The sequence below is a fragment of the Homarus americanus genome, unplaced genomic scaffold, assembly GCF_018991925.1.
Source record: "Homarus americanus isolate GMGI-L3 unplaced genomic scaffold, GMGI_Hamer_2.0 scaffold32583, whole genome shotgun sequence".
Taxonomy (NCBI): domain Eukaryota; kingdom Metazoa; phylum Arthropoda; class Malacostraca; order Decapoda; family Nephropidae; genus Homarus; species Homarus americanus.
This window is the reverse complement of record NW_024713129.1, coordinates 21,540,684-21,564,522: the sequence shown is the minus strand read 5'-3', so window position 1 is coordinate 21,564,522 and position 23,839 is coordinate 21,540,684. Positions and strand designations below refer to the sequence as shown.

General features: G+C 41.5%; 1 protein-coding gene across 5 annotated transcripts in view; it reads left to right on the top strand.

Annotated features, from left to right (window-relative positions):
- The first annotated feature begins 12,149 nt into the window (after nucleotides 1–12,149).
- LOC121869316 (transcription factor A, mitochondrial-like) overlaps nucleotides 12,150–23,839 on the top strand; it is a 35,954-nt gene continuing 24,264 nt past the window's right edge. For 2 of the 5 annotated variants that reach the window (XR_006089531.1, XM_042370578.1), the window contains exon 1: nucleotides 20,718–20,979. Coding sequence is in view for 3 of the 5 variants with exons in the window: in XM_042370578.1 (XP_042226512.1) it covers nucleotides 20,876–20,979 (104 nt within the window). In the remaining 2 variants the exon portion in view is untranslated. Of the gene's footprint in view, nucleotides 12,266–17,195; nucleotides 17,283–20,717; nucleotides 20,980–23,839 lie in introns of those variants that run through there. The other 3 variants (XM_042370612.1, XM_042370592.1, XM_042370603.1) reach the window with 3 other exon arrangements.

Here is a 23,839-nt window from a genome sequence, read left to right as displayed (position 1 = left end):
AGCTTAAGAGAATGTAGTGTGTGTGTGTATGTGTGTGTGTGTGTGTGTGTGTGTGTGTGTCATCAGGTAAGTTCATGTGGACCACCGCGCCACAATAAAGGTCAAAGTTCAAATTTCTGGACAATAGTGGCAAAAACAGGACGATTATTAGATTCTCCCAAGGTCATAATGTGATTTATCCACACAGCGGAATCAACCCACAGCACACCACAGCAGGACCCACAGCACATCACAGCAGGGCCAACAGCACATCACAGCGGGGCCCACAGCACACCACAGTAAGACCCACATCACATCACAGTAAGACCCACAGCACACCACAGCAGGACCCACAGCACATCACAGCAGGGCCAACAGCACATCACAGCAGGGCCCACAGCACACCACAGTAAGACCCACATCACATCACAGTCACATCACACACCACAGCAGGACCACAGCACATCACAGGCAGCACATCAACAGCACATCACAGCAGGGCCAACAGCACATCACAGCAGGGCCCACAGCACACCACAGTAAGACCCACATCACATCACAGTAAGACCCACATCACATCACAGTAAGACCACAGCACACCACAGCAGGACCCACAGCACATCACAGCAGGGCCAACAGCACATCACAGCGGGGCCCACAGCACATCACACTAAGACCCACAACACATCACAGTAAGACCCACAGCACATCACAGTAAGACCCACAGCACACCACAGCAGGACCCACAGCACATCACAGCAGGGCCCACAGCACATCACAGCGGGGCCAACAGCACATCACACTAAGACCCACAACACATCACAGTAAAACCCACAGCATATCACAGTAAGACCCACAGCACATCACAGTAAGACCCACAGCATATCACAGTAAGACCCACAGCATATCACAGTAAGACCCACAGCACACCACGGTAAGACCCAAAGCACATTACAGTAAGACCCACAGCATATCACAGTCCCTTACTCCCTTCACAAACTTTAAAAACTAAAAATCACAGTTTCTCCACAGAGTTGGAAGTTAATATATTATGGAATTCACAAAGGTAAACGTTTGATATTTTTCCTTTTTTTGGCAAGTGTATCGTAAACTACAATATCGTCTGTCTTCAGTAAAGTAATATAGTACTTGTGAATGTAATAATACAGAAGCTTACACGTATACTGTATACCAACCATATACAATATATTATAAATTCAGAAATACGATAGTTTACAGAATTCATAAATTTTGTCAAATCTATTTTGTATACCTTTTTTGCAGTGAAAATATGTAATAATAATAAAAATAATAATATTAATAATAATAATAATAATAATAATAATAATAATAATAATAATAATAATAATAATAATAATAACAATAATAATAATAATAATAATAATAATAATAATAATAATAATAATAATAATAATAATAATAATAATAATAATAATAATAATAATAATAATATGAAGAAGAAGAAGAAGAAGAAGAAGAAGAAGAAGAAGAAGAAGAAGAACCATTATGTCCCAAATTAGGAAAAAAAAGAACACGATTTGCATACCTGTACTATGTTTATATAAGTACACGGTCTATGTACTGTACGTATATTGCTTGTACACCTGCACTGTCTATGTATATAAATTTTATACCTGGATTTTGTATGTAACTGTACGTATTGAATCTATGTGAACTTTTATGGCGAATTAATGAATATCTATATATTTATCTATCGATCCATCTATCTTATTAACACAAACGTACAGGGGTAAAATAATTCCCATGGAGAGAGAGAGAGAGAGAGAGAGAGAGAGAGAGAGAGAGAGAGAGAGAGAGAGAGAGAGAGAGACGAAGTATCAGGTTGATATCAATTATGTAAAATCGTAAACACTAAAAGACATCACTATACGCGACCAGCAGGTGGCAGGCACTTATTACTGTCATGTAGTAGAGAGAAACCCGTGGCCGTAGTGACGTGTTTGACGGTAAATAAACCACGAAAACCATGATATTAGTACTAGTGGTGACGTTGAACAATATATATGAACACTAATGAACGAACAGGAATTAACTAGTTGTTCATATATTTGGGATAAACAGTACTTAGATGAAGTTACGTTATCAGTGAATCTTGACTTCTTGGCGGAGGAGTGAGCTGGTTCCCTCTTGTTGTAAGATACAGTACATAGGCAACAGGTACTTGCTAAAAATCGACGGATCTGATTACAGTAGCTGCTTAAAATTTGATATTTTCACAACAGGGGTAACAGTTTAAATGAAGATGGGGAAGTATGTGTTTTCAACCAGAATATAAGTCAAGTTAACTCAGGTTATGTTAGGTAAGATTAAATTAACATATTGGTTAAATTAGATTTGATTGGATTTAGTTAAGTAAAGCTTAGGATTAGACAGTATATTACAAACTTTACCTAATTACACTTTCTCCAGTATTAACCCCTAGTTACACACACACACACACACACACACACACACACACACACACACACACACCAGTGTGTGATAACGGCCCGTGAGACCCAACAACAACCAGCGATGTGTTAATCCATCTACGATAGGAAGGCCTGGGCCCAACCTCACTCATATAACACCATCTGTGAAGGAATTACTACACCACGTGAGGCCCCCTCATAACACCATCTGTGAGGGAATTACTACACCACGTCAGGTCCCTCATAACACCATCTGTGAGGGAATTACTACACCACGTCAGGTCCCTCATAACACCATCTGTGAGGGAATTACTACACCACGTCAGGTCCCTAATAACACCATCTGTGAGGGAATTACTACACCACGTGAGGACCCTCATAACACCATCTGTGAGGTAATTACACCACGTGAGGTCCCCCATAACACCATCTGTGAGGGAATTACTACACCACGTGGTCCCTCATAACACCATCTGCGAGGGAATTACTACACCACGTCAGGTCCCTCATAACACCATCTGAGGGAACTACTACATCACGTGAGGTCCCTCCTAACACCATCTGGGAGGGAGTTACTACACTACGTGTTTGCTGTTCAACACGTACAATCCTACATTAATCTGTATGTTCACTGTATGTTCCTTTACCTTTCTCTAATGAAGGCTTTTGTTAAACCACCAATGTATGTAATAAGTCATTTATGTCCAATGTATATTTTCAGCCTTCGGGCTGCAGAACTTTTTCAATAAACCGTACACACACACACACACACACATATATATATATATATATATATATATATATATATATATATATATATATATATATAGGCCGCCATGGAGTGTGTTTACTGGGTGTGTAGTTTAAACTTTCTTGTTTGGTCCTTCACATTTATCTGCCAGCCAATCATGTATGCGGAAGACTCAGACATTCATTTGTTTCCGGTAAACAAATTTCACTACAAACTCTTTAAAAACATAATTCTGGTAACGACTGGCGAGCGAAAGGCTTATACAACACCAAGAAACAAAGCTCAAAGTGACTGGCATTCTTTGGTAACATGTTACATGTTCTACATTAGGCAATTATGTGTTGTAATAATGTTTGCCGCCAGGTTAATGTTTTGTCTGAGGCAACAGATGCTTGAAAGTGACTTTGTAGTGTTTTTGTTCTTACAGTCAAGCCTCACTTATACTACTCATTAATTAATCACATTACAGTATACGTTTTTGTGCGCTAGCTTCTTGGTGTTGTTGTTACTCAAGGCCAACAGCAAACTCTCCCCAACAACATAAAGGGTGATGTTATCGCCGCTGGCTTCAGCTACAGTGCTGGAGTGAGATGCCTTAAAATCTTTCGACCTGTGACCCTGCCATATGTAGAAGTGTTTACAGACAAGTCCTGGTTCTGCTGAGTCGATTGTCTTAGACTGGTGGCGGTGGCTGCCCGCCCCTCCATGAGACAGATCGCCCTCTCGATTGATGCTGTGACGACCAGCCTTCTCCTGTCCAAGAATTTGTGCTGGGACGATTTACGCAATACTGTTTTCTCTTGGAACACCATACTGATCTACATTAACCCGCACTTGTAAGTACAGCCTAAGTGATGATATACCCCTCGGTACTGAAATATTGTTGGCTAATTACGCCTACTCGTTTCTGCCTAACCTGGAGCAATAAGACAATGCAGAATGAAGCGAAGCTAAGATTAATAGAGTTATGAACTTTGTGTTATGTTAGTATGTTTAATAAATTGTAATTAAGATAAAATTGTGTGAGACTAACTAATTATGTATCAGATGGATCACCTTGTAATATTATGAACGCCTTCTCCTCTGCAGGTTTTGATCACATCAATAAATATTAAATACGTCAAAAGACGGGTTTCAATCATTCCCTTCGACTTGCCCGTAACCTGAACGTCCTTAACTAAGGCATTTACAGTCAAAACAAGTACGGGGGGGGAGCGTCGAAGGGAATTCTCAACTACCATGAGGAACAAAGGAACCACCAATGCCGGGAGTTTCAGCGTGGGACAACGTAGATTGTCATAACGTTAGCACAAAAGACAGTGACGTAGAGTGTCGCGTGTTTGAGTGAAGTGCTCAAATATCTGAGGAGTTGTCATAAAGTTTCGGTTCGAGCGTGAACGAATATTCATTACACTCGGACAGTGTCGTAACGTTTCGGTCCGAGCGGACGGGCTGTTATTGTTCATTCCGGACAGGCCAGCCCACCCTCCCAGTGATTATACGTGTCTGTGTGTGTGTGTACACACCAGTGATCATAAGGAGTGAACAAGATGATAATTAAGTACACTCAGACAAGACTTGACCACTTAGGTCTTACTTTACACATAGCAAAATAGATCTACACTTCTTGGTTACAACATTACACACTTATTATATTATTTCATTGTTAATACAGATGGTTATATGACACACTTGACAATATCCCAAATTAACATATTATTTAGAACATCATGTTATTTCGGCATGAACAACATGGCACTTTTCCCTCAGTTGGTAGTATATATGAATAATACTTCACAACCCACATAACACATTATTACTGGTACTATCAATATTTATGGGTTCACTACTCAACATGGGATAACTATATTTATGCTAATTATCCCCAGTCATATACAACAATAATACTTCGGCCCATATAACTGTAAGGAGTGTCCCCAGGGTGTCACACTGGTGTCACCACAACAAACGAAGAGCGCTGTTAGGATCGGTTGCCGTCCTACACACTGCGAGGTAGTTCGGGCCTAGTTCCCAGGGCCCGGACTTGCACAATTTAATCATGCCAAATTAACGACATCCTGCAAGACAGCCAGCTGGTATGCAGTTGCCGGTCCCCCAGTGACTGTCGGGTATTCAGCTAACACACACACACTGTGCCTGGAGATGCGTTGAGGAAGAGTCACGAGCATGTAAATGTCTAACTCAACTACACATAACAATACGTCTAGCAACAATACAGACAATACTTACTTTACTTGAATTATACTTGGCACATGATCATTTCACTATGTAAAAACATGAACACTGATAATCACAAAATTCGACTGAGTTAAACTGATTTAACTTGGCAGCGGGAAATAATCATTCACATACCTGGAGATGCGTTGAGGAACAGTCACAAGCATGTGAGTCTTCCTCGTGTATTCGTTTATATACGGCCTTGGGCAGTTCCAGCCTATGCTTGCATGCCAGAAAGGCTAATCTCACCAACGACAAAAATTCTATTCAACTCAGTCGCTGTACAGTGTACACTCAACTATGAAAATCAATGTCATGGGTCAGGTGAATTTCTTATGTCTATTTCTATAATCTAATCAGAGATTGAGTGTAAGGGGGGGGGGGGGTTCTCTCTCAACTCTCAAATTGCCCCCCTTGTCTTACTTCTCTTGTCTTAGTTCCTTCAATTGTTCTTTCTACTTACTTCAGTTCATGGTTACTACATAACCTCAGTTCTTTGGTAGCATGGCGAGGGTCGGCACACGGGTATTGTAATTCTGGTATCAAGTCACTTGGACGGAAATAAAGGTGACATACTGCAGGAAAATGGATACTCCTAACATACTCTAAGAAAAGGTTTATTAATATGAAATCAATTTAGGGAAAAATATATCATTAACGTACAACTCCAAGGTGCAACTCCTCGGCTTTACTCAACTGCAATTTACTCAGATACTGTACTCTTATTACTGACAACCTTGCTGGTGTTACATCACATTACAGTTACCAGGACCAATTCCTTGGCTTTACTCACATTACAACTCCAATCAGATGCTTTACTTCTCACACCTTCTGGTGGTACATGGCATTACATCCAGTTATAAGACAAACTTACATCTGATACCTTCACAGACTGTTGTTAGTACATATGAGATGCACTCACAACACACAACACGTTAATACTGAAACCAACAACTTATACATGGGTTCACTACCCAACATGGGATAATTATTTCCATTAATTATCCCCAAACACATCCAACAACACACTCTGTGGACCACATAACTTCAAGGCATGTCCCAGGGTACCCAGGGTATAACACTGGCGCCTATAACACTGACGACCGCTGTTGTGGTCGGTTGTACTCCGACACGTGGCGGGTCTGGTGTCCAGCACCACGATGTTGATTTGCAGTAAGTTAATCATGTCGAATCAACGACATCGTCCATATATCGCTCACTGTTAGTTATCCATGGGCTCCGGGGCCCGGTGGGTGTTCTAATAAGCCATCCACTGTACCTGGGGAACAACGGGAGAGAAGGCGTCACTGGCGGAAGCATGGAAGACTCAATCACAACAAATCCTTCATCTAGCAACGTCAGACGACATTTACTTTATATTACTTCTCACACTGGGTGAATGACAATTCCACTGTTACAACATGAACACTGATACTCACAAAATTGACTAAATCAAACTAAATGACTATATCGGCAGGGGAACACAGCTACATACCTGTGAACAAAGTTGGAGGGAAGGCGTCACGGGACGCTCTCTACATACATACATACATAAAAGCTAGTGACAGGGGGGAAAGAGGTTCAGGGGAAGGATAAAGGGAGGATAGAAGTGAATTTTAGAAGGAGAGAATAGGTGCAGTGGCTAAACACCGCTTGCGTGAGGGGGTAGGCAATGTGCCCGGTAGGTGTAACAATCACAATCAGGACGAGGCAGAAGGAGGGCGGGAGCAGGTCGGGGCAAGCAAAGGGCCAACGCGGGTGCTCTGGTTGTCGTCTTAGCTTAGGCAGTGTTGGCACAGCGGAGGAAGAACCGCCCCGCCACGGCGGCGGCGCAAGCCGAGAAGCGCAGGTGGACGGACGCACAGGCAACACACGATCAAAGTAACAGAGAAGGTGAAAATATGGAAATGTAGCTAGTCGTAGGGTTGTTTGGAGAAAGATGAAGGTAAAGTCTTTGAGCTATGTCAAAGAGGAACGGAGCGAGTTGGAGGAAGGGTTTTGAACCTTTGAGCATGAAATGTCAAAGTATTCATAGTAAGGAAGGATGAGCGTATCGTAGGAGAGTTTTTAGTAATAGCAGGAGACAGATTTGAGCTTTTTTGTCAAATTATGAACGGAGATGAGAATGAGATATAGGTTGATTGGTTTCAGTCTTGAGTTAGGTCGATTTTATTGAGATTGGATGTCACAGGGGTTGGGTATGTTTGATTTGGTTCTGGAGAGTTGTAGTATTATGAGAGGCTTTGTCTGGCGGGGGGGTTGTGTTTGGAGATTGGTTGTGGGGGGGGGAGTTTGTATTAGGGGATTGGTTGGGGGTGGCGGTGGTATGTTGATTTGTGCTGAATTAGAATTGCTTAAGGGGGGTTGTTGTGTGTGTGTGTGTGTGTGTTTGTGTGTTAATATAGTAAGGGGAGAGGGGGAAGGGGAGGATAATTGTTTGTGAGGTCAGGTATGGTGAGTTGTTGGGAGGAGGGGTGAGGAGAGGGGGGCTTTGGAGGTTGTTAGGTTAATTTATAGTATGGTAGGATTTTTTAGGGGTGATATGATTTGTGTGGCTAATGAATAGTTGTATTGAGTCATATGTAAATTTTTTTTTCTCTCCTTCCCGCCCGTGGTTACATACTCGTAAGTTGCCAGACGTGGCTATCTCACGCAATGACAGAAATTACAAACAAACCAACTGTTACTCATTCAAAGATGACCCTCAGTTGACAAAGGTCTGGCAAATTACTTAAGTTGATTTACATAAACTAATCCAAGATTGAGCTTGCCAGGAGAAAGTGGAATAAAACGTATTGACAACTGTCTTCACAAAGGCGGGGCTTACGGAGGGATCCTGAGTGTAAAACGTCGCGAGGGAAAACATAAGACATAAGAAAATAAGGAGTCTGCAATAGGCCGGTTGGCCTGTGCATGGCAGCTCCTGCCGAGAGTTACTACCACTCTCTATCATCCATGAATCTATCTAGCCTCCTTTTGAAACTTTCCAGAGTTCCCGCACTTACTACAAAGTTGCTAAGCTTGTTCCACTCGTCCACCACCCTATTTGTGAACCAGTTTCTTCCTATCTCCCTCCTAAACCTAAACTTATCCTACTTAAATCCGTTGCTCCGAGTCCTATCCTGCTCGGATATTATAAGAACTTTATCTATATCCCCTTTATTGATTCCTTTCACCCACTTAAATACTTCTATCATATCTCCCCGCACTCTTCGTCTTTCTAGGGAATGCAAGTTAAGTTTCTTTAACCTGTCCTGATATGGAAGGTTTCTAAGTCCCGGAATCATTTTTGTCATTCTTCGCTGCACCGACTCTAGTGAATTTATATCCATTCTATAATAGGGGCACCAGAACTGGACCGCATAATCGAGGTGCGGCCTGACTAGCGCAAGATATAGTTGCAATAAGACCTCTGCACTCTTGTTACTTACACTTCTAGATATAAAACCCAATACTCTGTTTGCCTTATTTCGAACATTAACGCACTGTTTTCTAGGCCGTAGGTCCGGGCTTACAAGTACCCCTAGGTCTCTTTCACAAGTCGACTTCTCTAGGTTGATGTTGTTAAGGCTGTATACATTATAAGTATTTGTTCTTCCAATATTAAGTACGCTGCACTTGCTGGTGTTGAATTTCATTTGCCATTTTTCAGACCACCCCTGCAGTTTATTTAGATCCTCCTGTAATGCATTTGCATCCTGCCCTGAATTAATTTGCCGCCCTATTTTGGTGTCATCCGCAAACTTGCTAATGTCACTGCTGATCCCAGTATCTAAATCGTTTATGTAGATTATGAACAAGAGTGGGCCTAGTACTGACCCCTGGGGAACCCCACTGGTTACACGGCCCCACTCAGATTTAACACCATCTACGCTGACCCTCTGCGTTCTATCGGTGAGCCATGATTTTATCCAATTTAAAACTTTCCCCTCGATACCATGAGCCTTAATTTTTCTTAGGGATAGCTAACCAAGCTACCCATTCATGTTCTGCAGGTGTGTAGTATAATAAGAATCAACAGAGTTAAAACAGACTAGCAGTCAATGTGACCATGACATGAGCTTGCCAGGAAAAAGTGAAATGAGCGTTAAATACACACACTAACAACTCTACTTTTCCGGAAACCGCAAATCACAGCCAAGGAACTTTTCCTGGGGAGCCGTTAGGTCTTGGAGATTTTGAGTTTGACAGAATCTTTTCAGGAGATTAATGACTTTCTTAAATAGACAACTGACACTAACTGAACTACAAACATCAGATTCTCTGATGTTTGGGCATCAAAATAATCTAACTTCAGTGGCAATTGGAAGCTCATGGTTATCCCCAAGGACGATATAAGGACATGCCACTCGTACTAACAGTCTTGACACTCACTCATTTGACAAGTTTTACTAACAATAAAGACAGTTGAAGCTTTCAACATCACTCAAAATGGATCTTGAATGTTTCATCTGTAATTGTACATATCTAATTTGCCTCAACATATACTACTATAGCTGCAATTTCAAATTTTGTGTCGTTATACTAAGGAATAACGAAGTCTCGGTTGCACTCTAAAATTGAGAGAAAACGGAGGACTCAGACTCCCTGAAGTGATGAGAAAACGAACGCCTTAGATGGGGGACTCAATAAAGAAGGCATAGCTACATGTTTTGTGGGCTTTTGAGCATAATATGAATTGTCTGATTTTACGTTAACTAACATCCACGACCGTGGTCATTACAACGGCACCGAGTGTGAGTTTTCTCAAGACCAGACTTGACCAACACTGGAGCGGGTTCAGGTACATTGAGCCGGTGCATGCCCAGTACCTGCCAACAGTGCGTAACAGAGAGCCAGTATATGAATAGTACTTGCCAACAGTGCGTGACAGAGACGTGACGAACGCCCAAGCGGCCAATGAGCCGATCAGTGAAGAGGATAAAATTAAAGTAAAAAGAATACGCTGGATAGCTTCAAACGTAGGTTGGATGGATATATGAGTGATAGGGATTGGGTGTAACGGGACCCCCCCATAGATTCGCCCTTGCAGTATTTACTTTTATCTTCTTTACCACTGATCGGCTCGTAGCCGCTTGGGCGATCGGTCACGTCTCTGTTACGCACTGTTGACATGTACTGGGCATGCACCGGCTCCTGAATGTACCTGAACCCGCTCCAGTGTTGGTCAAGTCTTGTCTTGAAAGAGCTCACACTCGGTGCCGTCACAGCACTTTCTGGTAGATTGTTCCAAGAGTTCACAACTCTTACTCGGAAAAAGTTTGCCCTCACAGTTTTCTAGACTTGCGGCTTCTTCAATCTTGAGCTGTGACCCCTCGGCCGGTGGACAACCTTAGTAACCCCCTCGATACCCAAAGAAGTTAAAAAAAGTAATACTAATAATAATAATAATAAACTTCAGGACTCGGGATGAGCATGCTTCAAATCTTCAAGAAGTTCAATTAGTGTAGTCGTGTCGTGGATTTCTCCCCTACAAACGCTGTTTGTCGCTGGGTAGCCGACCCCGCGAGTTCCCCAGTGTATGCCTCGTGGTCTGGGTCAACAACCGCTGCCATACATCACGGAGGTCAACTACTAAGCCACGCCTACCCCCGCTATTTAAGACCTGACCTCGTGGTGACCTCTCTCTTCTTCTAGCTACAGCCGCAGCAAGCAACACCACCTCCTCCGCCGCTGCCTGGCGGCCCTCGCTCCCGCCGGCGAGCATGGCGACCCACAAGCTGTCCTCTGAGCACCCTCACCAACCAACTCTCTCTACATCACGCTTGTAACCACGCTGCCACTTCCCAGCACCAAGCTGCATTGTACATCCAATACAACATGTATACAGTGAGCACATTGTGAGTTTCCTTTCTCCATCCCATCCTGAGTCCGAACCAAACCACCCATACCCCACAGTCGTAAAACCAAAAACATTGTTGACCGGTGATATTACAGTATAGTAGTGTTTAAACAGCTAGGGCATGTTGTGGGGTATGGGATGTTTGGTTCGGACTCAGGATGGGATGGAGAAAGGAAACTCACAATGTGCTCTCTATATACATGTTGTATTGGATGTACAATGCAGCTTGGTGCTGGGAAGTGGCAGCGTGGTTACAAGCGTGATGTAGAGAGAGCTGGTTGGTGAGGATGCTCAGAGGAGGACAGCTTGTGGGTCGCCATGCTCGCCGGCGGGAGCGAGAGCCGCCAGGGAGGTGGAGGAGGAGGAGGTGTTGCTGGCTGGTTGGTATAGGTAGAAAGAGAGACAGGTCACCACGAGGTCAGGTCTTTTATAGCGGAGGTAGGCGTGGGAAGATAGTTGACCCCCGCTCCGTGGGCGGTGCTTGTTGACCTAGACCACGAGGCATACACTGGGGAACTCGCGGGGTCGGCTACTCAGCGACAAACAGCGTTTGTAGGGGAGAAATCCACTACAATGTCATCATGTGTAATTAAAATAAAACGAGTAAAATTAAAGCCAAATTTTAATAATAATAAAATCATCTTATTGTAATATTTCCAAGATTTTTTTTTTAGTTTGTGTATTAATGAACTAAATATATACCACACCTTGGTTATTATCTAGTAAAAATTTGTATGCGTTTCCCAGAATATAAAGCATTTTAAGGTGTTTCTCAAATAGTTTAATTATTATATAATTGAGACTTACTTCGTATTATTAGGGGTGTGTGAGGGAAATTTTGTGTATTAATGATTATTTGGCCCAAACGAGAAAACTTTCCGTGGAAGACATTAAAGACCTTCGCCGCCATAACATAACAAACATGGCAGCGTTAGCTCGACTGTTGTCTGCCCAGTGTTCTAGCACCAGAGGGGTGTTACTGAGGCATGTCGACATCCCATGGTGTGTATATAAGTTAGCTGACGTACACAGTAGTTATCTAACAACGTAGATACAGTATTTACCTCATAGCTCTGGTAGCTGTATGGTTCCTGGGTGCACGTTTCCCCAGTCTCAGGTCGCCAAATTTACCTTATTTACCTAATGTCCACCCAAATTGGAACATATAAGAAAATAAGGAGTCTGCAATAGGCCGGTTGGCCTGTGCATGGCAGCTCCTGTCGAGAGTTACTACCACTCTCATCCATGAATCTATCCAGCCTCTTTTTAAAACTCCAGCGTTCCAGCACTTATACAAAGTGGGTCCGACTAATTACCCAAACGTAGCCGCAATGAAGTCAAATAATGGTCCTACATGAATAAATCGGACTGCCAATCACTTCTCGACTAGTAGTTGGTGTCACAAAGTAAAAAAAAATTGGAAGACTTAATTTAATCTGAGTTAATAGATCGAGTGCATGTACCTAACCTAACACACCTCAGATTAAATTAAGTTTACCAATTTTTTGTGACTTTATGACGCCAAATAATAATCGAGAAGTGATTCACAGCCCGATTTACGCTTGTAGGACCATCATTTGACTTCATTGCGACTACATTTGGGTTCATTTGGGTAATTACGCGCTCCCTCGGTACAAGCACGCGATCTATTAACTCAGTTTAAATTAAGTTTTCCAATTTTTTGTGACTTTGTGACACCAAATACTAGTCGAGAAGTGGTTGGCAGTCCGATTTATTCATGTAGGACCATTATTTGGCTTCATTGCGGCTACATTTGGGTAATTAGTCGGACCGCTACAAAGTTGCTAAGCTTGTTCCACTCGTCCACCACCCAATTTGTTAACCAGTTTCTTCCTATTTCCCTCCTAAACCTAAACTTATCCAACTTAAATCCGTTGCTACGAGTCCTATCCTGCTTGGATATTATGAGAACTTTATCTATATCTCCTTTATTGATTCCTTTTACCCACTCAAATACTTATATCATATCTCCCCACACTCTTTGTCTTTCTAGGGAATGCAAGTTTAGTTTCTTTAACCCTATTTTGATATGGAAGGTTTCTAAGTCCCGGAATAATTTTCGTCATTCTTCGCTGCACCGACTCCAGTGAATTGATATCCATTCTATAAGAAGGGCACCAGAACTGAACAGCATAATCGAGGTGCGGCCTGACTAGTGCAAGATATAGTTGCAATAAGACCTCTGCACTTACACTTCTAGATATAAAACCTAATACTCTGTTTGCCTTGTTTCGAACATTAACGCACTGTTTTCTAGGCCGAAGGTCCAGGCTTACAAGTACCCCTAAGTCTCTTTCACAAGTCAATTTCTCTAGGTTGAAGTTCTTAAGGCTGTATACATTGACAGTATTTGTTCTTCCAATATTAAGTACGCTGCACTTGCTGGTGTTGAATTTCATTTGCCATTTTTCTGACCAATCCTGCAGTTTATTTAGATCCTCCTGTAGTGCATTTGCATTCTGCCCTGAATTAATCTGCCGCCCTATTTTGGTGTCATCCGCAAACTTGCTTATGTCACTGCTGATGCCAGTATCTAGATCGTTTATGTAGATTATGAACAAGAGTGGGCCCAGTACTGACCCCTGGGGAACCACACTGGTTACACATCCCCACTCAGATTTAACACCATCTACGCTGACCCTCTGTGTTCTATCGGTGAGCCATGATTTTATCCAATTTAAAACTTCCCCTCGATACCATGAGCCTCAAGTTTTCTCAGAAGCCTCTGATGCAGTATTCTGTCAAACGCTTTGTTAAAGTCTAAGTAAATAATATCGTAATTTTCTTCATTATTTACTACCTCGAAGACTTTCCTAAAAAACGTCAGCAGATTTGTTAGACAAGATTTTCCCTTTGTAAACCCATGTTGAGAGTTGTAGATTAATTTGTTTTTCTCTAAATGCGACCGGATGCTATTTACTATAATTGATTCAAGTAATTTCCCCACTACTGACGTCAAACTAATCGGCCGGTAATTTGATGCTGATGCTCTGTCTCCCTTTTTGAATATGGGTACTACATTTGCCTGTTTCCACAAGTCTGGCACAACTCCCGTGTCTTATGATTTTGTAAATAAATTTACGAAGGGTCAGCTAATCTGTTCCTTAAACTCTTTCAAAACTTGAGGGAAAATTTAATCCGGCCCTGGGGATTTTGTCTTCTTTAATTTATTCATCTTCTTAAGAACATCCTCTTTTCTAATTGTGATATTCTTTATGTAAATAAATTTACGAGGGATCCGCTAATCTGTTCCTTACACTCTTTCAAAACTCGAGGGAAAATTTAATCCGGCCCTGGGGATTTTGTCTTCTTTAATTTATTCATCTTCTTAAGAACATCCTCTTTTCTAATTGTGATATTCTTTAATTTCTATTCTTCATTTCCCCTAAATATCAGCTCCATCTCTGGAATTTCCTCATGAATTTCTTCTGTGAAAACTGATAAGAAGTAGCTGTTTAATGATTTGCTTATTTTCTCACTATCCTCGATCATTTCCCCTCTCTCTGACTTTAAAGGTCTCACTTTGTCCTTGACCTTTGTCCTATATACCTGGAAAAATCCCTTGGGATTCGCCTTGGATTCTCTTGCTATCCTGATTTCGTAGTCCCTCTTTGCCTTCCTTAAATTTTTCTTAGCATTCCTAGATAGTTCATTATACCTATTTCTGAGCTGTTCCTCCCCTCCCTTTAATTTCTTATAAATTCCTTTCTTTATTCCTGTGTCATATTTAAGTTTTTTAGTCATCCATCTTGGCTCATTCTTATTTGAACCTAATTTTTCTGTATGGTATATTTTGTTCTTGTGCTTTACGGAGTATACTAATGAATATATTATAGTCATGATCAGTTGTTGTGTCGCCTGTGACCTCACCCATTCCTACCTGGGACTGACATGACTGTTCCTAGGCGACCTCACCTAGGTACCTTCTTAACCCCTCATAATCCGCCGATCGAAATTCTGGGACTCTGACCATATTGTCATTGTTTTTCGTTTCCCAATTTAGGGTGAACCTGATTTCTCTGTGATCACTGTTCCCTTGTTCTTCCCCTACTGTGATATCTCTGATAATATTTTCTTTATTTGTTAATACTAGTTCTAATGTATTGTTACATCTAGTAGGTTCTGTATTAGTTGTTTTAAAAAATTGTCCTGTACTGCATCTAGAAAGTCTTTAGATTCATAGTCTCCTACAATGTTGTCCCAGTCAATATTTCTGAAGTTGAAATCCCTCATAATACACATGTTGTTGTATTTTGCTGCCCTACTCATTTCCTGCCATATGGGCTGAGCTGCTTCTTTCCCAAGACTTGGGGGGGGGGGCCTGTAAATCACTCCCATAATTAGTTTTTCTCTTCCTTCCGCAATTTCTATACAGACTCAGTTCCTATTTCACCCTTTATTGAATTATTAATACAACATTTTAATGTATCCTTGACAAAGAGTGCGACCCCTCCCCCCTTCCTACCTTCCCTGTTCTTGTGAAAAAGGTTGTACCCTTCTTTGTGGTACTCTGATAAAAAGTTCTTGCTCGCCAGATTCATCCAAGTTTCGGTGATTGCTATGACGTCTACATTCTCGGTACATACAACCGCTCTTAGCAGGTCTATTTTATTTCTAATGCTCCTACTGTTTGTATAGTATACATTTAAACCTACCCTTCCTTGGTCCTGTTTTACCCCTCGTCCTGAGTAACCAATTTTACTCCCCAGGACATGCTTGTGTTTTTACTGCCACTTACCCCGACCTCTCTCTACTGGCAAATCCTCCCCTCTTTGGAGTGACAATTTCACACTCCAGGTATGCAGACAACGTCTTTACCCCTGCACGGGACAAGTGTACTCCGTCACTACTGTACAGGTAGTCGTTGCCATAGAATGCTTGCCAGTTATCAATGAACGCCCAACCATTGCTTGCACAATGTTTTTCCAGTCGGCAATTTATAGCAATTGCCCTGGACAGCCATTCACCACCAACTCCTCTTCTAGGCAAGACACCACATACTATTGGGATCCCTCCCCTATCTCTAACCTTCCCTAGCACCTCCCTATACCTCTTGAAAAGTTCCTCACTCCTAACCTTTCCTATGTCATTTCCTCGCACACTAAGACACACTACTGGCTTGGTACCCTACCCTGACAAAACCCTATCTAACCTCTCAGCTACATGCCCTATCCCAGCCCCAGGAAAACACACCCTAGTCCTACATTTCCTATCTCTTGCACAAAAGTCCTATCTGAGAACATCACCTGGCTGTCCCCAACTAACCACGACCTTACCACTGGGCAGGGTTTGAACAACTGCCCTTTTCTGTCCTGGCACCACACCGTCCTGCCTCTTCTCTTCCTCGCCAACTTCTTCCAACACTTGGTAGGGGTTACTGCACTCCACACCCTGGTCAGCTTTCCTAAGTCTGACCCTAGTCCCCATGGAAACACCCACTCTCCACGCCTGCTCCTCCTTCGCAGGTGTCCTGCTAGGCAGTACACCTACCTAAAGGAGTTCAGTCCTGAGGGCTTCGTTCTCCCCCTTTAAAACGTCTATCTCTCTCCTCAACTGCTCCAGCTGACTTAACAGAGTGGCCATGGGGTCGTCTTTCCTCACACACCGGCCCTCTTTCCCCACAACACAACGATCCACGGCGGACATTTCCTATGGTCACTGACAAGAGCACTTAGGGGCACGTCCTTCTCCAAGCTAGGTCTGGTAGCGTCTGAACTAGGTCAGGTAGCTTCTGAGCTAGGTCAGGTAGCATCTGAGCTAGGTCAGGTAGCGTCTGAACTAGGTCAGGTAGCGTCTGAGCTAGGTCAGGTAGCGTCTGAACTAGGTCAGGTAGCGTCTGAGCTAGGTCAGGTATAAAACACAGTGAAATTGCAGTGTTTTTATAATCGTTTTCTATGAAAATCGCCTGCAGGCTGTTCTTTGGACATTCATTGGTGGAGTTGTTTTAGTGGCGAGAAAGACGGCCTAGGAGACCCACTACCTGCTCACACTTAATAAGGTAAGGTTAGTTTGGTCAGGTTAGGTTAATTTGATTAGGTTAGGTTGGTTGCTTCGATATGAGCTCTGTTGGGGTCATGGGAATGGAGGCCCCCCTCATCAGCTGGGAAGTTTGCCTCCCTTGGTTAGGTACCTGGTAATATATATTCTGAACAATGGCGGTTAGGTTAGGCTAGCACAGAAACTGATTTTTAGATGAAACCTTGGTTTTTCTGTTGGGTTTTGGTGTGATTCATTCGAATTTGAGTATAATCATTCACCAAAACTTGGCTCGGATTTATTTTATTTATTTATTTTTTTTTTAAATGGAAAAGCTGAGCCAACTTTGGTCATTTATAGAGCATATCACTTGTTTTTGCTCTCCACCCACCCAAAAAACCCGGTTTCCCACGGGCCCCCAAGATTGTCAGACTTAAAATAGAGTCATTTGCAATAGAAAATAAAGGTCAGAATCATTCAAAATACATCAAAAGCCATCGGATAAAGCAAGTTTCATGTCCAAAATCATTATGGGCAACTTGTAAAAATTTACCGTGAGTTCTGATATAATAATTTCTTGTGCAAATGCTTCGTTTGGTAGATATTTAAGCACCTAAGGTGCTCACTACTTTGTCTTCTCAGCGGTAATGTGGCAATTTTTTTGTTAAGGTTAGGTTGGGTTAAAAAAAGATGTACAAACTACGACAGTTTCCTCTATACAACAGTATTGTATTTTGTTAAGGTTAGGTTAGGTTGGGTTGGGTAAAAAAAAATGCACAAACTACAACACTGTTCTCTAATGGACACTGAAATTGCAACATTTTTATAATTGTTTACTTTGTTAAATCGCCGGCGGGTCAGTCGTCAATAATTACCGTCTATTTTGAAGTCCAGGATAAATGTTCCGCAGTGACCATTCACAGAAATTACTTAAACAAATTTTTATTTACAATATTTTTCACTGTTTCACATGAAAGTGATCTTCATTTCCAGCAGAAATGAGTACTTTTGGAGGTATAACCCCCACCCCCTTATTATTAGCATTGTGGGGGTAAAAACGTGCAAAAATGACTCAAATATCATTATATATGTGTAACTTAACTTAACCACAGTGTATAAACCTTACCTAACTTAACTTTACCTGATCCAAATGTATCTTAATTTACTACAATACCAAGCATGGGAATCTTGATGATACTGACAGTCTGAATTACACCTTGGACACTTTACTGAACCAAGCAGAACACCATGAGACTTATAGATGTCACCAGCTGCAACTTCTTTCTCAAATACTCATTGAATAATACACCAGTCTTCCAACAAGCAACCTTCACAGACCAATTCAAATTCATGTGACATCGAGACCCGTGCTGATTGGTTGAGTAAGAACTAAGCGCACACTCACTAGTATCACATGACACATCGTCATTTTCACTGATTGGCCGAGTTAGAAACTTATACTTTCTTAGTGAAATAAAAAGTGAAAATACTATAGAGTAAAGCATTCATAGTTTTGTTATTCCATCTCCCTGTACGTACAAGGTATAAGAATCAATTTAAATTTCCGTGAATGATCACTACAGAATATTATAATATTAACCAAGCCCAGTACTGTTCTCATTCCACAGCTTGAGCTGCTAGATTGTTCCATAGGTCTACCACCCTCTGTATGAGGAAGTATTTCCTTATATTTGTCCTGTAGGACGTCTTCGTGAGCTTGAGGTTGTGTCCCCTTGCGTTTGTGGCACGTGACATTACGAAAAGATGGCCCGGGTTCACACTTTCCATTCCTTTTAAGATTTTGAATGTGTTTGAGGTCTCCCCTATTTTGTCTTGTCTGAAGAATTGTTAGTCCTAAGGTCCTCAGTCTACTTGGGTATTTGAGATGATACAGTTCAGGAATCATCTTCGTCACTCTGTGTTGCATTTTTTTGGGATGCTAAAAGTTTTTCTGGAGGTAATGTTCCCATGCTTATACACAATGCTGTTACTGGTATCCTTTGTAATAGATAAACATATTATAACACAGAACTGTCATAAATACCAACCATTAACCAGTTACAGCATGACAGGTGGGTCAAACTGAAACTGTTAGCCAGAAATAGTAAGTTGCAGGCAGTTGTTTGTCTTATTTTACACTACAGATTATTTCTGTGGAAATGTGGTAGTTTATTGTTAAGCCTATAGTGTAGGGGCATATGTTTATTAACTGATATATGACAACACAGCATATACATGTACAGTACTATATGGGAACGCGGACTGACATTAGCCAGCAACTCAAGAAGAATTTTCGGTAATTATTGACGACAGACCCACCGAAGATTTTTCACAGAAAATTATTTTATTAATGCTGTAATTTCACTGTGTTTTATAGCGGACATTGTCATAGTTGTGCAAATGTGCTAAAAAGTATTTGTTTGTTTTTAATTTTAACCTAACCCAGCCTAACTTAACCTTAACATAATATCAACATAATATCTAGCATAGCTTAACACCTGCTATGGGCGAACTTACTGTTACTGAGACGGGGTGGTCATGGCGTTGAGGAAGTAATGAATGATTGTACCATAGTCTTGGTGAATGTGGCAGAACAGATAGCGAGCGAAGTATTGTTCGTAGTGGTAATCCCTGTTGCCAGCCCTCCAAACCCAGGACTTTATATCCTTCCACAGCCATTCTACAGTGTTCGTGTGCACGCTAGTAATAGGGTCAACAAAGTTTTTGCCGTGGTTAATGGTCTCGTGGTTGAACCCAAGGACCCCAAGTTGGAGTAGGCCTTCCAGCAATAACTATAGACAGTGGTGCCTGACTGGATAAATTTCTGACACCGAGGAACTAGGGTGTTGGCGTCTCTTTTTTCCACCGGTACATCAAACATGCTGCCTGATCCACGCTGGATCCCACCAAATACCCAGACACCCTTCACTAAGCGCCCACGTTGGAACTTCTTGCCAAATTTACTTTCATCAATCCCTACCACTTTATTTGGCTCACCAATAGGTTCCTGGTTTTCCTTCCAGTGCACTGCAGAACTGTTTTCAATCCACAACCGACTTAGCACACAAATCCAGTTCTATATCACGATATTGCTGTGAAACGTACTATATTTTATGGCATACAGTATAAGACGCACCCCCAATTTTAGCAGGGAGTATTTAGGAAAAAACTTTTGTGTGGATTTTCCTCTTGTAGCCATAGTTTTCTTAAAATAATATATACAGTACCAGTAAATGTGAGGAATGAATAAAAATAACACCAATAAATAAGGTACAAAAAAATATACTGTATTGCCAAACCCGTAAGTAAAAGCCAAATGAAAGTTTAACACGGTTGCCATTTGCATATACTGTACAGTAGAACGTCAATTTAACGCAAATCAATTTAAAATTATTGATTTAAAGCAACACCCACAATTAAGGACAACGTATTGATTTAAAGTGAGTCTTTCCTCTTTTACGTGAGTCAAATCTGGCGCGTCCTATGGAAATACACACTATTTTAAGTTCTGCGCCTAATGTTTCCCTCCAGACGCCTCTCTGGGCCCGCACAAGGCTGTCCGCCACTCTCCCACACCCTGCCGCATCCTCAGTTCTCACGCTGATGCTCTAGTGAATGGAAATACTGTGTGACACTATCTCCTTTTACGACGTGCATCAACCATCGTCCAACAGGCCAGCTACTACATCATTAACTACCCCAAAGACCAAGAAATTAAGGTAAGCAATTACATTGGAGCAGAAAAACAAGGTGCTGGAAGCACTGCAGTGTGGAACTGGTGCAGTAACAGTACCGTCCAGCTGTCAACTCAACTGCAGGGAATGCTTGTTGCATATATATCATTATGCCATATATTTTTCTCATGTTTATTAGTAATAAAGGTCTTTTTAGTACAGTATTTTGTGTTTCTCTCAAGTACCAAACTAAATTATTCCATTGAAACAACACTTCAATTTAGTGTGAATTCGATTTAAAGCGACCTCTCTTGGAACGTATCTCGCGTTAAATCAAAGTTCTACTGTACTACCTGGTTCACCATAGCAATGCAGACGCCACCTCAGCCGATTCCCTAGGAACGCTCCCCCCTCCCCCCCTCACGTCCCGCCGCCTCCTGCACCCCCACTGAGCCAGCCAGCTAACTCGTGTGCAAAGAAATGTATACTGTATTCCCTTTAAGTGTTTGCCCTTAGGACAATTATTTCTTTTACTTTTTTCACAATGGTACAGTGTGGTCCAATTAAAGTGAACCATGTTGAAAATTAAATAAAAATTCATGAAATGGACAAAATCTGAATTTAAGCAGTTCTCAAGTTTCTGGAAACCTTTGGAAACAATAGTTATTAATGTTTGAAAGTTATGTCATCCAAATGTGCACCCCTCTTCGCAATACACTGCTGCAGTCATTGGCGAAAGTTGTGCATGACTCTACAAAGCACATCTGGAGAAATGGCATCAATCTCCTGGCAAACTCTGGCATTCAGGTTATCAATATTGTGGAATCGATGAGAGTACACCGTCTCTTTCAGATACCCCCATAAGAAGAAATCTGGTGACTGCAGAGGCCACGGAATGTCACCAAACCAAGAAATGATGCGTCCTGGGAAGAACCTGTTCCATGGCAAACACATGCTGCTGTACCAGCCAACGATCCCATGTGCACTGAATCCAAGGCCCCAGCAACCATCTGCCTCCCCGCTTCCTCCTCGCACTCAAACCCCTACCCAGTGTTGCCAACCTAAAACTGGTTCACTTTAATTGGACCACCTTGTATGTAGGATGGTGTGTGCATGTTACAGAGTAAAAATAAATGAAGAAAGTTACGTATATCTACCCAAAAATACGAGATGAAAAACATGCTAACACCAGTAGCTTGGTGGTTACAGTGACCAGTCTCACCTGGCTACAATCCTGCCAGCGATGTTAACAGATGCAAATGTGAAAAGAAAGCTATATGTATATCTTCATTTGTATTAGGTGTTTGTAGATTTTAAAATAATGTTGCAGGTATGGCATTTATAGATTGTAATGCTTGTAAGAGTCCAGAAATGGTTACTGCCGAGCTACCTCCGAAGAGTTGGGTGTCTGCCGTACAGACGTTAATAGTTTCAAGTTATCATCATCATGACAGTACAGTATAGTAGTTATAAATCCAGCTTTTAATTAATTGAAAATTATATCATATGTTTAAGTAAGCAATAACTTATTTTTAATTCTTGAGTTGGGTTAGGTAGAGTTTAGCAACTGGGGAGACCTCAACGTCACAAAAAAGTGCATCTTATATGCCGTAAAATACGGTACTTTCTAATGAAAACATGTACTGTATAAATAAGAGTACAACACTAGGTTTAACATTGGCATTTTCAAGCCAAGTTTCTTTGTAAACACTAGAACTGTGGCTACAACACTCCAGTCACTCGTTTTTCTTTTTAATTAGTTTCTTGTTGCACTGGAGCAAATTTCTCTCTGGTCATAAATCACAGGGATTCCTGCAGTCTGGACAGTCTCTTTTGGAAGGAAGGATACAGTGGTCTTTGAAAGGTGAGGGCAGGATCATCTTTCCCCCTGAAATCTCAAATTACACCCATATAAGACACCCTTCACATGCCACGATGAAAATGAAATTGGCGGTCATGGCGCGCGGGAAAGTGGCAAGGAGCACGGCAGTGTTTTGAAATCCGTCAATATGATTGGCTGTTTGCATATGGAAATGAAACGTCACTGCCACATTACCGCCGAAAAGACAAAGCTGTGCGTGCCATGGGCAGCTAATTATCTACGAAACAAAGCATTTGCACAAGAAATAATTATCATATCAGTACTCACTGATGAAAATATAGTAAGAAAATAATCACCAAATCAAATAACGCGTCAATATTAACTGAATTTTTTATAGACGATAACTAATTTCAGTAATATTTAAGGATAAAGATAGAAGATAGCTTATTTCTTATCTCAAGACTAAAGCAAATTGGGTGGAAGAATAACACTTTTCATACTACGTATTCTGTTTTGCTTCTTTAATTTTTCCTATAATTAAAGTTGCTGCTGCCTTCTGCTCATGTTTCTTGATACAAGGTGTGGTTAGTGAAGTATTGTTGGGTCTTTTTACTCTCATGCTCATGAAGTATGATTTGGGACAATTTCTTGAAAAAAAATATATATATATACAGGGTATATATATATATAGTACTGTATATATATACAGTTAACCCTCACTTTACGCGGTTAATGTAACCCGGAGGGTACTGCGGAAAGTGAGGAACGCGTAAAGTGAATAACATAACATATGGGATTAATTGAAATAGAGTCCAGGCCGACCCCCAAACTCCAATTTTTTACGACACACAACTATGTTGTAGTAAAAATATTATCTTAACTTTATGATGGCATGCACACACAATTAATAATTAAGAGAAATATCAATAATATTACGTTTTTTATCACTTACATTAGTAGAAAAGATGGCTGGGCACACGGGGATGGGCGGTTGGTTCCGAGGCAGAGGGCAGATTATTGGCCCTCACCTGTATCACTTGTATCAATTGTATCACTATCCACCACAGAGGCTTGCAGGGCCTC